This window comes from Pyrus communis, chromosome 3 (assembly GCF_963583255.1).
Source record: "Pyrus communis chromosome 3, drPyrComm1.1, whole genome shotgun sequence".
NCBI lineage: Eukaryota > Viridiplantae > Streptophyta > Magnoliopsida > Rosales > Rosaceae > Pyrus > Pyrus communis.
Window position 1 is genome coordinate 17,713,661 of NC_084805.1, and position 15,461 is coordinate 17,729,121.

Below are 15,461 nucleotides of genomic sequence, written 5' to 3' on the forward strand. Positions count from 1 at the left end.
TCATTAGTGCTTTTAAAGAATTAAGCCCTTCAGAAAATTCTCACATGAACAGCCTCATTCCTCACTCAAGATAGGTGACTTCCCATTGAGAGTATCCTGCAATACCCCGCTTGGACTTCTAAGTCTTTCAAGCTATAAGAATCATTAAAAGCACAAAGTTTAACCTAATGTCAATGGCAAGTAGCACTATTGTCATCATGGGACATTGGTAGAAGGAGAATACATCTCTACAGTGCTACTCCGAGTTGTCATAATTTAGTTGTCCATTTTGAACCTAGATCTTATTTAGTTGTCCTTTTGAACCTAGATCTTGTGATCTCCAGTCGACTAGGTTGGGCTTTTAAACTCATTGCCCTCGATGATACAACTTATTTTCTAGTCAAACCTTTAAAAACTAGTACCACTAGGTTGACTACTCATGCTATATGCCCATCACAAAACTCATTCATGCATGGAAATAAATTTTGTTTGAGAGTAGTTGTTTTCCGGTGTCAAGTCCTCCAAATATATATTCAGATTTACTAAGTAATTTGCCTATGCTTGGGTAAATTCCCCCACATTTAAGGTATTTGCCAGAAGATCTCTAACCTTTCAATACCTTAAAAATTCTATTGTAAAAGATAATCTTTCTCTCTTTCTACAAGCACATTACTTTTTCTTTCTTCTTAATTATAGATCATTTCTCAAATATAGCTAAGCCATCCCAACAATTTCCTCCAATGTGGTTGCTTTGACGCCTAATAACTAATCCTTCCTACGAGCAGCACTTCTGGCAATTATTGCCTTTGGCCTCTAGACTGAGATTTAATAGTTAGGACTTCACTCTTTGACTAAACACAATCCCAACTTTCTTTGTAACATATGTGCACTATTAATATGATTATTTAGTAGTGCAATAACAATGACAACATGGTATAATAATAATGTCTCATCACAAATATATTCACATTATGCATTATATGTGTTCAGTAGGACGCCATGTTTGAGATTCACAAGTTGTGTAATATTCGTATATACCATATACACGATATCTCAAACCTTCGAAAGAGGATCTTTGCTGGATCCTTTTTGTGAGGATTCTGGGAACCCTTCAATCACATCTGTTTATTATACATCATAGGGTTAGTTTTCATCAGGTATTGTTTATATTCAATTTTAAATAAAAAATTTACAATAATTTTTTATCACACAATGTACAATGAACAAATGTAATTTAAGGATTCCCTTGATCCTCACTGCAAACCTTTAGTCCTTCTGTATCAACGCACGCCATGCGCAAACTTATCAGGTGAAAAGAAACATCCTTTCATGAAAAGATATTTTACCTTTTCTCAGATTTTCTTATCACCTCTATAATGCCAAGAGGCAAGAGATATCCATTTAATATATCAAATACAACGAACTCATGTTCCTTCATAATACCTCGCATACATATCCATCATGGCTGCATTCAAATAATTCACTAATAGTTGTTTAGGAAATATCGAGCACAACCAAATATCCTGTATTTCTCCATGAATACATATGGGATAAATCATAGTTTGGACTATCGTCAGTCACAATCAATTGGTTGGAACAAAGATCATGCAATAGATTTCCCTTCCAACGCTTAGCAAAGAGGGCGGTTTTTCCCTTCATTTTTGTGCCACTTCAAGAGACATAGTAGACGTAAAAACACACCAAACATATAACAGACTCATGCATGTGTATATGCAGTAAATAAATTATCTCATTCTCAGATCTTTCATATACCAGTTCCTTACAATACTCAAGACCCCAATTGTGTCATTTGGTCAAACGATGTAACCTTTACTAGGATTGCATTAGTTTCAAAAAACACTTTCAGACATCAGTTGGTCGATCATAACCAACCAATCTAATTCTCCATACTTCTAAAGGAAATTAAAGAAAACTGCAAACTTATAAGTCAACAAGTGTAAGAGAAATATTCAAGTATATATATACATAGATTGTAGATAAAACTTCAATGCAAAGCATATCTTCAAAAGGGTTCAAGCAGTCGAAGTGGCAAAGTGTCAAATCTGATCCAAAGCATCCAACCGTAAACCAGGATTTGATATATACATTGAGTCATGCTTTGTAATAAACATGCAAACCCCAACCATATACTAATCATGAGTTTGCTCTCATATGACCATATTATTCATATTTTCAATGACACACGAATATACTTACCAAAAAGACAGAAACATGTAATCAAACACCATATTTTCTGTCCGTGATTTTCTCACAAGCACACTTTATTTGATCAACTTTTGATAGCAACTAAACCAGAACTTGTCCTTAAGATTGTTGGAAAAAATAAGGTCTAATTGCTATATTAAATGACATAGAAAATCAAGAAATAATTCATACAATTATATATCAAAGTAATACATGCACATAAGTAACCAATGTTAAATGAGCATGACATAATGAATTAGAAAAGGAAATTAGTGTTGGCACTCAAAAAATCTCATTTTACACTCCAAACTTTCTATAATTAGAAAGAAAAATACACTTGTGATAAGTGTAGAATGCAATTTTGGGAGTGTTAATAACAGTTCCCTTAGAAAAACCTAAAAATACGATCAAGGCAAGTGTTGGACACTTTGTCCTTAAGACAAGTTTACGCCTCACTATGGTGCTCATGGTTGATCGGTGTTTGTCTCCCAAGATACAACGACCACGTCCTTATAATAGTAGCACTCCAAATCACTAAGCTCCATGAACCACAATTGTGTTGAAAACTATCTCATATAGACTCAATGCGACTTTCTAATATTTAGTGCACTATATGTATGAATATATGTATTGATTAAAAGTTATTTATGATTATGGGAGGCTTTCCTATTTATAGAAGTTGAGACATCTATTTAAAAAGCATGTGATTATTCATAAAGAGTTAAAAGTTACAACTTTTCATTTGAATGGACACATCTTTCTACCAAAAGACTCAACTTCTAATTTCCATTCAATTAATAAATTTAATATTATAACAATAGTAATTTAAATTTTTCAACACATGTATATTATAAACATGCACATATATTATAAGGGAATTGTTACTGGTATTCCAAAAATTTCATTTTGCACTCAAACTTTCTACAATTAGAAACAAAAATACACTTGTGAGGGATGTAGAATGAGATTTTTAGAGCACTAAAACAATTCTCTGTTATAAACATAAATATAAAGTAATAACTTTGTCAAATAGAATCCTAAATAAAAAAATACAACATTCTTTAAGGATAAATAATTCAATAAATAATTTTTTTAATTACACCTCTATTTGTTTAAGAATAGTACAATATTTTATGTATTGAAAAAATGACATTTCAAATTCATATCATTAATAACTTGGCCCTAAAATAGTCCTTGCAAACTAGATCTAAAAACATTACAATAAAGCATCACTAATCACAAAGTAATGAGAAGACTTCAAGCATTTGTCCGAGCTCATTGAGAATCGCAAGATTACGCAATTTAACAAAACCGTTAAACCTCGTATTACATAAAGATCACGTGAGAACAAAATCTCAAATTACGTATTGGGACAGGAAGATCGATGCCCATGGATCGACTGCATCAACTAATCACCACCACGATCTTAGGACATCAAGTAAATCCAACAAATCAAACAGCTCCACCCTTCACACATAAATTCAAAAGAGGTAGCTCACCAAAATGAAAATGAAAATCAAGTACCTCTCTTATAAAGAGCAACCAAATTAGCAAACTCTCCTAAGAGATAAATCAAAACCAAACTCCAAGACAATCCTTGGAAATTATTAGTCAGAAGCAAAATAAAAAGATAAAATTATGTCACCGTTCGATACCCTATAGACATTCAAGAGCCGTGTCACTACACCGGCTAAACCTATAATGTAGTTCTGGCTAAACCCAACACCGACGTAATCCGCCATTTTCCATGGCTTCTAACTTCAACCCTATATCGATGATGATAATTGGATCCAAACCTTGTGTTTGTTGTGTGTGTGGGTCAAAAAACGGCAATATCATGGTGACTATAGTGTTTCGGCAACAATTCTACACCAAACAAAGTAAACAGAGAGGAAGAGAAAAGAAATAAAAAATGATTTTCAAGAAGATTGTCGAATAATCCCAAAGCTAAGAAAACTCTCAAAAGTGAGACTTTCCATTAAATTTTTGTCACCTTACAATTTTGGCAAAATTTTTCATAATAGGGCAATGCTAAAGAAGTCAAATTTCTAAACAAAATGTTGTCGATGTTGGTAATTGGATTATTGTTTAAATGTTGATTAACGTGCTTATTTTTTATTAATAAAAAATCATTTAATTTATTAATACACTTGGAGATAGTTTCCCAAGTATTTCTCAAATAAAAATCTGAATTGACAAAGCAAATACCGCCAAAACCATGAAAGTCCAAAAATTTTGGGGACTAGAGTTGAAAAGCCTATTATAGGCCATACCCTCCCACTAGTTCATGTTGTATGTTCCCTAGGCCACGCTAGGCTAGGCTGCTAGTGTTTTTTGACCTTTACATTTCTTATCTGATGTTATAAATTTAATTAAAATAAAATATAAAATTAATTGTCCTGAATATGCTGAGAACTGATCAGCTTGTCTACTACTGCATGTGCATGTTAATGTCCTTCTGCAATCTACACTCTCCAGCTTTGAAACTTTAAGTCTGCAAGTCCAACATGCTGATGGCAACTGCTTAATGTCCTCAGAAATCTGACAAATGTACTACTGACTTGTCTTAAATCAAAAACTAAAATATTTAAAAATTATTATTTACATTCTAAACTTTTGAATATATTATATCTTAATCATTATATTCAATTAATTTATAAATATAAAATTAAAAAGTACATGTATACAGTGAGTCAGCTCTACTAATTCAAGAAGAATTTTAGATTAAATTTGCCTCAAAAATATTAAAACTCATATTTGACTCAAGGATTAAAACATGTTAAGATAAGTTTATAATCTAAAAATTAAGTTTTACTTTAAAACTTTGGTTTCAAAACTTTGGTTGGAGCCTTGGAGGAAGCACCAAAAGTTAATTAACGCACAGAGCACCATGTTCACGCTGGTGCGCGTGTGGGGTTAAAAAACAGGGTAAAGCCAAAGTGCCCAAACCCTATTGGAATGAGGCTGAAGAATCCAATTGAAAATTCTCGTAGAAATCATAGATTTTTCAATGTGATCGGCACACGAAATAATACATCACATATTACTATACCAATTATAAGATATGTGTGTTAAAAAATTAATAACTTAAAAAATAAAATTTTCTATCACTTACATAAAAACACGTAATGTACCACCTGTATTTCCATCATAAATTCTCGTAAAAAGCAAAACCCAATTGAAAATTCATTAAAGAAAACAAACAAGACCCAGTTGAGAATTCTCATTAAAAGAAGATATTTTTTTTAACATGCTTCATGATATCCTGTGCACAAGAGATGTTTAACCAATAAATTGTTAGTTGAGGATACAATGAGTAAGATTTAACAACGAAATTTTTTTTGTAATACGGTATACTGAATATTGAAGAAATTTCATAAAAAAGGCATATTTATTGATTAGCTCCTTGAAATCTTTTAATCCTACTTTACTGTTAAAATTCGATTTGTCTCAGTTTGTCGAAATTGCTAAAATCAAGCTATTTCACTCAACTGCTGTCAATTCTATCTCATATTAATTAAACAGATGGACAATGCGGACATAACATACTTTACTGATTGAGATGAGCCATTTTGATTGACGAATGAAATTTTTTTAAGACCAATTTAGTTTTAGAGAGTAAATATAATTATAAATCAACAAATAAATTGAAAAGAAAGTAGGGTTCTTTTTCAGGCTTTGGAATATGCATCATCCGGTGAGCGCGGAGACAAACCAGGCAAAGCAAAAGACCTGAGAAAAGTAAAAGAGAGAGTGGCAGAGTTCGAAAAATAGAAACCAAAAGGGTAAAAAGCTCACTCGGCAGAGCATTCGATCATCCCTTTCTCCTTTGTCTCTCTGTCTGTTCACGTGAAACTTCGATTTCTATACTCTATTGGGTTTCATTTTTACCATTACAGTTGGAATGTGATTCTCTCCTTCTATTTTCATTTTCTTCTTTCTCTTCTCACAAATTACATTTTCGTTTTTTTTTTCTGACTATTAAAAAAATAACTTAAAATGTTAAGACCATCTCCAATGGTTAGGCTAAAAGCCAAATTTTTTAGCCCGAAAAATTTAGTTTTTAGCACAGAAACAGCTTTTCTACTCCAACCATTCTAGCCTAAAATTTTAGCCCGAGATTATTAAAGAATGAAATTAGGTTATTTTTTTTGTTAAATTAATTTTTTTTTAAAAAAATAAATATGCAGACTATCGTAAATTAATTGTATGAACATTTTAATCTAAAAAATTTAAATTCCGATAAATATTTGGTAGAGTCCACTTCGATTTCTGGGCCAAATTTTGGGGGGAATTTGGCATTGGTTTAGCATTTAGCATTTAACACAAAATTTCCTCTTGGGTTGGAGTGGGTTTGGGGGGTAATTTTGGAGGGTAATTTGGTTTTTAGCTCACCATTGAAGTTGGTCTAATGAGATTTAACCATACTCGTCCAAATAATATGGAAGAAAAAGAGAAGACTAAGAGAGGATGAAAAAAAATGAACAAGAGAGCATTGACTTGGCTTAATAACCTTTGAATTCCTATATACCCCTACTTTATTACCCTCCCTCTCTCTCTCTCTCTCTCTCTCTCTCCAGCTTTCCCTTTAAATAGGTTATCATAAACCCACGCTCACATTCACCCAACGGCAAAAGAAGAGGAGAAAGAAAGAAATCACATTTAGCAACCCTTTGAGTTTTTGAGGTCAAAATCTCTCCTCTTCTGCTTCTTCAAAGCTCAGAACTTTCACACTCAATGGATCAAGTAAACCTGGTCTTTAATACCCTTTTGGAGTTTGATCTTGAAGATGATAAATTTCTTTTTTCTGATTTGGTTGTGTGGGTTTTGTGTAAAAACAGGATTTTAGGATGATGAGGAGTCAAGTTCCAGCGTTTGGGAGCTGGGATTGGAACCAAGACCTTCCATTTACTCAGTGTTTTGAGTCGGCAAGGCAGGCAGGGCTTCTGCGCTACACTACTTACTCTGATGAACACGATGAGGATCGTGATCTGTATGTTGCTGATGATTTGTACGAGAATCATGTTGTCACACCTACCATGATTGTTGTTCCTCGCAGAAGGGTAACTTATAAACTCCATCCATTCTTTTTATGTACAGCTTGTTTAATTTCTAAGTCCCAATTTTGCTTCAAATTCCACATTGATCATTCATGACCCTTACGATTTAATACTAACTATAAAATCGTATTTTATCGAAAAAAAGTTAGGGAAATACAGACACAAATAGAACCGGTCATAAACGTCGTAAAAATATAAACAAACATAGAATTGTAGGGACACTAAACAGATTATAAGCCGTTTACAAACCACAATTTAGCGCACTGTATTGACGTCTTACTGACTCGTGTTTTATTTTTTATTAACTTTTCTCTTAACATGTTTGCTGTGTGTATAATTTCCAAAACCAAAATAATTACATTGTTTCATGGATGGATGATGAATGATTGATTGTTTTTCTATTGGTGGCAAATTCTGCAGAACAAAATGCGGCAGTCGCATGTGAAAGAAGCAAAGGAGCAAAGTTGGGTGGTGAGTGATGTGAAGGAGCCACCAAGCCCTCCACCAAGCCGCAGGCCTACACCAAAGCCAGTGGATGAAGACTTGTACAAAATCTCACCATACCTCTTTGCAAAATCCAAAAAGGTAAAAGGCAGTTCTCCAAAGTCTCTCCTTCTCCGTTTGATAAATTATTATTATCATTATTGCTTGTCTAAATAAATTTGCACCTGCAAATACCTCTTCCTTTTAACCTCTTTGTTGACGTTAATGCATAAAGTCCTTATAATAATTTTGGTTTTCAATTTTTGTGAACTTTTTGGTTGCAGAAGAGAGGATTTGGGTTCTTTTCAAGCTGCTTGCTGCCAACTTGTATTGCTTGATGCAGTAAAGAGGAGAATTTGGGCTCGTTGAAAAACTCTTTTTAAGACTGAAAGTGTTTTGTGAGAAAATATTTTTGAATTCAAAAGTAATTTAACAGAAGCCTGCAAGAAATATTTTTAGGCTTCTTGTAGGAAATACTTCAAGTGTTTTCTCAAGTTTTATTTTTATTTTACTGAGTATTGATTTTAAAAATATTTTTATCAAAATCACTTTCAGTCATTATAAAAATATTTTCAATCGAGCCCATATAAGAGTTAGTTAGTAAATATATGGGAAAATTAAAGAGCAAAGTGGTTTAGTGTTTTTATTTAGTGTTCCACTTTAATATTATGAACATATTCAGCGACTGAAGGATTATTTTGTCTTTCTAGGCAGAGAGGATTTGGGGAGTTTGTAACTTTGTTTTTACTGAAACTTTATATATATTTATTTCATTGTTGGATAATATTGTTGGAACTTGGAATTTTAATTTTATAAGATATTGTAAAAGGAAAAGAAGGGCTTTCTTTTTGTGGGGTTTATTTTTTGTCAGATTAAGATATGTGGGGTTTAATATTTGAATATTCCAATACCTCGTGAAAACAGGGGAATAGGGTTGTTTGGATGAAAAGATTTTACCAAGGAAAAATGAGTAATGTTATTTATACCATATTTTTATATCATATTAAGTGACGTTTGATGTGAACAGCCATATTATTTGAAAAATTTACATAACCCAAGGAAAGGAAGAAAAAAGACTCATTGTATACCACAATCATCATTTAATTAATTAGTTTTTCTTAATTATTAATTTATTAAATAAAGAATTAAATTTAAAATTTTAATTAATTCAAATGATGCAATCGTTCACATCAAATACTACTTAAGATAATATGAAAATATGATACAAAACATGGTATGATTGATTTTATGGCATCACATGTGGGGGTACTGTGATGTTTCCTTTTCATGATAAAAGGAAAAGAAAAGGGATAGGGACACACACTGTATATAACACCCACTCAGAACAGTGATTGATACAAAAGGCACTCAACACACGTAAATTATGGAGTAGGATTCTCTCCTCTCTTAATTTTTCTCTCATTCTCTCATCTCCTATTTGAACAGTCACAGTTAAGCCATATCAACATCTTATGTTAATATATATTTTTTTTTATAGAAAGAAAGACAAAATAGAGCATGTGAGAGGAGGAGATGGAAAGAGGATATGAGAGAATAAATTATAACTTCAAGTTTTGGGAAATTGAACAAATATTAAAATTATAATTTAATTTGGACTAATGTTTTTTCCAGGGAGCATCAGTTAGGTGTTTGCAATAAACATTTTAAGTGTTTTTCAATATTCACTTGCATTTCTCTTAAAGACTGGTACAAAAAACAAGTTCACTAAAAATGTTATCAGTCATTTTAATAACACTTTTAAGCAAATTATATATTTATTCAGTTTTTCATATTCTTTGTAATAAACATTTTCTCTTGTATTTTCATCGTTGTTTCGTTTGAATTGAATTTTTCATCTATTTGTTTTTTTTTTTTTTTTTAAAGTTTTATCATTTGAAAATTTTAACTTGAAAGAAATTTTGGTGTATTTACCGGATAGATGGCGCTAACAAAACAAATTTCAAAGAAAAAAAATGCAATAAACCACAAACGCGAAGGTGAATATCAAAATTATATGATGAAGAGATTATAGATGTGTTGTTTTGTATGGTCAATGGAAATCGACAGATTAGATAGGCATCATGATATCTTTCTCATTATGGTTGCTTTATAATTCTCCACTTTCTCTCTTTCTTTCTGAAGTAGGATGCATGTGGGGTTAGGGAACTAAAGGGGATTGAGGTGTTCAAATTCTAAAAGCATCCATTCCTTGTACTCAAATATATGACTTCAAAATAAAGAAAAAAAATTAGGTAACATATGTAAAGGCTTGTTTGGAAGTGTTTTTAAAATAGTTAGAAATATTTTTTGTAAAAATATTTTTGTAACCAATCTGTAGTAAAAATACAAGTAAATCTTGAAAAAATACTTAAAATGCTTCATTCTGGAAGAAGCACATAACTGATATTTCTTGCATGAAGTACTTCAAGAATTTTTGAAATCCAAAAATATTTTTTTTAAAAACATTTTCGATCATTTTACAAGCACTTCTAAACAAGTTCCAATATATTCACCAGTCACTCAACATAATACAGGTTTCATTTCCCTGTCATCAAAAAGCAAAATTTTTGGGAGGTGGATTGTCTATCCTTCCATTTCCATACTCTCTCTATGCCCTTCTGTGATGTGTGGTCATTGTTAAGCCACGTCAACACTTTATATTATTTTTTTATAGAAATAATAAAACAAAAAGTAATAAGAATATAAAATGTTGACGTGGCTTAACCGTGACCACATAAACAGGAAGGTATGAGGAGAGTATGAAAATGGAAAGGCAGACAATCTACCTCTAAATTTTTGTTCGGTTACGTTTGAACACCCTTTAACTTTTTAGAAAATAGTCTTATTTGCTCAAACCTGTAGTAAACTAACCACTTGGTATAAATTTAGCACTCCATTTGTGGAAAAACTAATCATTCTTTAGCAACCTCTTTATTTAGACTTTCTCCTTCTAATTTTTTTACTCTTTTTTAATCTTGTACCGTTACTTGATATCCCAAATATCTACTTTTAGGTTACTCTTAATCATTAAAAAAAAAATTAAACTAAATTAAAAACTGTTTAGTCATGGAGCGGTTGTTTGGAGGCTGCATTTATACATTTCATGACGTGGAAAAACTCAAAAATTGTAAAAGTTCATAAAGAAATGCTTAAAGGTTCATCTCAAGACTAATATTTCACGTTCCATGCATCTAGGAGCTAGCGATCTATTAGTTTTATAGAGAGGATTGACTTAGATTAAAAGTAGAGAACTTTAACGAAAAACTTCTAATATTGTTCATTTTAACGAAAAATCACATTTTTACATTAAAAAGTCAATTTTGGTACTATTCACTTTATTCTTTATTTTATCTTTATCGTTAAAACTCAAAGTTTTAAAACCATTTTTATTAGTTTTCCTTTAAAAGTATGGTTGTCTCCTTTAATCCTACTATTTTTATGAGGATTAGTAGGTATATCTTTTCTTCATAAGCAACCTTCAACTTGAGCAAAATAAAGAATTTATCATCCATTTTTTTCGTTAACATATCTTCAATATGATGAATAGTCTTATCCAAATCAATTCTTTCTATCAAACGTGTGATATCTGTGAGATCCTACATCGTCCAGGGGTGAGGATCCTGTAAGCCTTATATGTATATTTTCATCTCTACGTAGCATGGGGTCTTTTGGAAGCTCACTGGCTTCGGGTTCCGTAGGAACTCTGAAGTTAAGCGTGTTCACATGAGAGCAATCCCAGTATGGGTGACCCATTGGGAAGTTCTCATGCGAGTTCCCAGAAACAACTGTGAGGGCGTGGTCGGGGGCTCAAAGTGGACAATATCGTGCTACGGTGAAGTTGAGCCTGGGATGTGGTGGGGGCCCGGGTCGGAATGTGACAATTTGAATTTGGTATCAGAGCCAATCCCTGGGCGGAAGTGTGCCGACGAGGACGTCGGGCCCCTAAGGGGGGTGGATTGTGAGATCCCACATTGCCCAGGGGTGAGGATCCTGGAAGCCTTATATGTATATTCCAATCTCTAGCTAGCATGAGGCCTTTTGGGAGCTCACTGGCTTCGGGTTCCGTAGGAACTCTGAAGTTAAGCGAGTTCGCGCAAGAGCAATCTCAAGATGGGTGACCCATTGGGAAGTTCTCGTGTGAGTTCCCAAAAATAAAATCGTAAGGGCGTGGTCAGGGCGCAAAACGGACAATATTGTGCTATAGTGGAGTCGAGCCCGAAATGAGGTAGGGGCACGGGCTAGGATGTGACAATATCAATCTTGTTAACTACTTTTTATTTACATTAACCTAGCTATGAAGTTTAAGTTTTAAGCATATATATATGTATATGTATGTATATATATGTGTGTGTGTGTGTAAACAGATATGTGACACCACTTTTTATACACGTATTCAGTATGCGAGTCAGGCAGCCAGAGGGAATGGAGATTGGGGTTTGCGAGAAATAGAATGGAGCGAACAAAACGAGAAGGAATGGAACATAGTGGGTTCAGTCCAGCAACGATGACATCGCTCATTGGTCGGATGTCACACAACACAACTTGTGGCGCAACTAGTGGTCGGACAACGCCCTGCATAACTGGCAGCGCGGCCGGTAGTTCTAGCGCTGGGTTATGCACACAGCATAGCGGTTTTTCTAATTTTTTTTTTCTAAACCTAGCTCTGGTGCCAAGAAGAGAATGCTTGAAAGATATATATATTCTTCTCAATGAGAAACATTTATATGTATACAACCCTAACGTAAATAGAGAGAAAAAACTAATTACACGGGATTACGTGTGATTCCATGGAATTGATATCAATTAAAGATCCTACCTAAAATACAAAGTCAACAATTTCTTATGCCTTCTAAATTATTAAGTGCAAAAAGCGAAATAGTCTCAATTATGCTTTAAAAATAAAAAAACTGTTGTAGAACAGTGGATGTCCACTCAAAGAATTAAATAATAGGCCATTCCATTGTTTGCCGAAGCTTGCCTCATACGACTCCTATTTTCTATATAAATACAAACTCCACACAATATCAAAGTGATAAGTTCATGGAAGAGGAAGAGAGAAGAGAGGAAGAGGAGATGAGATAATAGAGAGTTATTAGAGGAGATAATAGAAAGAGTTATTTTTGTACTTCTATTATTCTAAATTATAATGAATGCACCACTACTGTTCCGATGACGTACTCCAGTCACACTGACTGTAGAGGAGCCTCGTAAATTTTATGTCTTGTTTTACTTATTCCACTGCACACATCGTCGATTTTACAACAAAAACAAATCTTTTTTAAGTATCAAGATACCCTCTTCCCGTTAGAAGGAAAAAAATAATACAAATGAATAATTATAAGACGAAAGCCGAAGTAACACTAAAGAGTTGTATGCTGCTAGACAACTAATAACTTAGTTGTTTGTGACTGATTATCAAATTATAATAACAATAAATACTTAGTTAAAAGAAGAAGAAAACAAATAAACAGACAACTAAAGGAGAAAGAAGTACCTCCGCGCAGTGTCCATTTGTGCTCATGAACTGTTTCTTACAAGGCAGCAAAGAACTTGCCTGTTTCTACATTATGCATATTCTGTAGATCTGCTCTTGGAATGTCGTCAGAAGAAGTGACATTAGCCCCAAAACCAGCTCTGCAATTTCATGTAATTATAAATATTCATACGCGCGCATCCACATACAGATATAGAAATTTCTGGACGTCCGTGTATATTTCTTGTTATCGACGTTAAATCGATAATTATTATGATGTTGACAATCTGTCTTTCTGATGCATTAGACTAGTTGTTGAGCATTTTCAAGAGAAGTTCTAAATTTTTATTAAACTAGAAAGTGAAGAGTGTCGAAAAACTATTTTGGTTACTCAATTTAACTTCTCATCTCTAACAATACTCTTCATTTTAATGAACTTTGAATATTTTATTATTAGTAATTCAAACTCAACCTACTCATTTATCTCTACACTAATTAAGAAAGCTTCAAATATTCAATCTACTGCATCAGTAGTGGAGGGAGGACCTTCTTTGGTCTTCTGCAAGGCCTTAAGCACAGGTCTCTTGGTCTTTTTCTCAAGATACTGCAACAATAAAATTGAAATATCATAAGAATGGCATCATATGAATCACGATGATAACACAAATTTGTAGATCAATCACTACCAACTAGTTCTTGATCTAATTATAATTCGTTTTGAGATTTTTCATCATTGATAACGAACTAGTGATATTAACTTGGCGTCAATAAAGTATTGATAACTTATTGACATGTTATCGATACGGTATCAGTGTATGTGATATGGTAGATGAGAATTCACATATACGTGGATATGCGTACCTTATCAGTGTAGAGAAGGATCCTCTCAACGGTTGGAGATATGAGAACTATGACAGTACAAACCATAGCCACCACCCATCTTCTTCTGCCATGAGAATAAATCATCTGTGTGCGTGTTCCAAGTTCTAGTCATATTGTTAACTGGTTTCTTGGTCACTACACACACACACACACTCCATCCACTGCGGAGACTCCTAAAAATAAACTGATATTTTAATATAGAAAACAACATTGCTCATTTCGTGGGCATTTCTTTCTATGCTATGATATAAAATACTTATGTTACAATTAAGAGATTGATACAAGTGAGGATGAGATAAATACAAAGGAATCGATTATAATAAAATGATTAACACGTTCATCGACTATAAAATGATTAAGGCGTATTATATATCATGAAAGGACTAGATAAAGATTATTGATGTGGTTTATCTACACTCTTCGAGATAGGGAACAATGCGACGAGAGAGATATAGAAATCGAGTGTGATATATATATATATATATATAAGTAAAACCTTGTAAAATTGTAAACACGAGAGCTCATACACCACATCAACATACCATAAATTAAACCTAGAAAAGATTAAGTGGCAAAGTAAAACGTGGTTGGTCTTTCTATTTTCAATTTTTGTGTGCATCAGTTTGGCTTTTCCCATTTTTACCATTTTCATTAGTTTATCTTATTTCCAAGTGAAAAAGTAAGGCTGATTTTTTCAATATGGCTTTTGTTTTATCGAATACTTTCGTTTTCAGTTTTTACTTTTATCTGTTAGGCATAATTAAAAAATACATTGGAGAAATGAGAAATATAGAAGATCAGTAGATGTGGTTTGAATTGCCCTCAACTCAAAGAAATCATTTCCACCGGTCCAATATCATTGAGGAAATTAGAGCAAGAGCAGCAGCCCATTGGGCTGCCGTGCCAATTCAAGCCTGGCCTTGCGCCTGGAAGCAGTGATCTACATCACAGCTGACGTTAGGCAGCAGACAGAGCGGGTCCATCCACTTGCGATCCACCGGGCCAAAAGCCTCGCCCTCAGCCGTTGGATTTTCAAAGAACAAACTTATTAAGTACACACTTTATGAGGCATACAAATTTAAAAAAAAAAAATATATATATATATATATATATATATTTGTGAATAATATTACCCTTACCCTTTCTCTTCTCAAACGGGTACACTCGCACAAAGACAATTATTATTTGGAGTGAATAGTAAGGGCAATTTCATTACCCTTGCCCTTGTCTTGCCATTGCCCTCATAAAGTGAGTGAACTCACTCTAATAGGTGCAGTGTCTTGGTAGATCCTATCCCATAATCAAGGATAAACGTCTAGCAATCAATGCACCATCCTAATGGCATCACTTATTCAATAAACGTTTGTCACGTTTTTAGA

At 33.3% G+C, this 15,461-nt stretch overlaps 1 protein-coding gene across 1 annotated transcript; it reads left to right on the plus strand.

The window, feature by feature from the left end:
* The first annotated feature begins 6,792 nt into the window (after positions 1–6,792).
* Positions 6,793–8,518, plus strand: LOC137730187 (uncharacterized). The gene is made up of 4 exons (XM_068469246.1): positions 6,793–6,930; positions 7,026–7,247; positions 7,665–7,829; positions 8,012–8,518. Exons 1-4 carry the CDS (start codon positions 6,922–6,924, stop codon positions 8,063–8,065), a joined length of 450 nt encoding a protein of 149 aa, XP_068325347.1. The 5' UTR covers positions 6,793–6,921; the 3' UTR covers positions 8,066–8,518.
* Positions 8,519–15,461: the final 6,943 nt, after the last annotated feature.

Coding starts and splice junctions, on each gene's coding strand:
- LOC137730187 (XM_068469246.1), top strand. Junction 7,248..7,664: donor TTGTTGTTCCTCGCAGAAGG/GTAACTTATAAA, acceptor CAAATTCTGCAG/AACAAAATGCGGCAGTCGCA. Junction 7,830..8,011: donor TCTTTGCAAAATCCAAAAAG/GTAAAAGGCAGT, acceptor TTTTGGTTGCAG/AAGAGAGGATTTGGGTTCTT.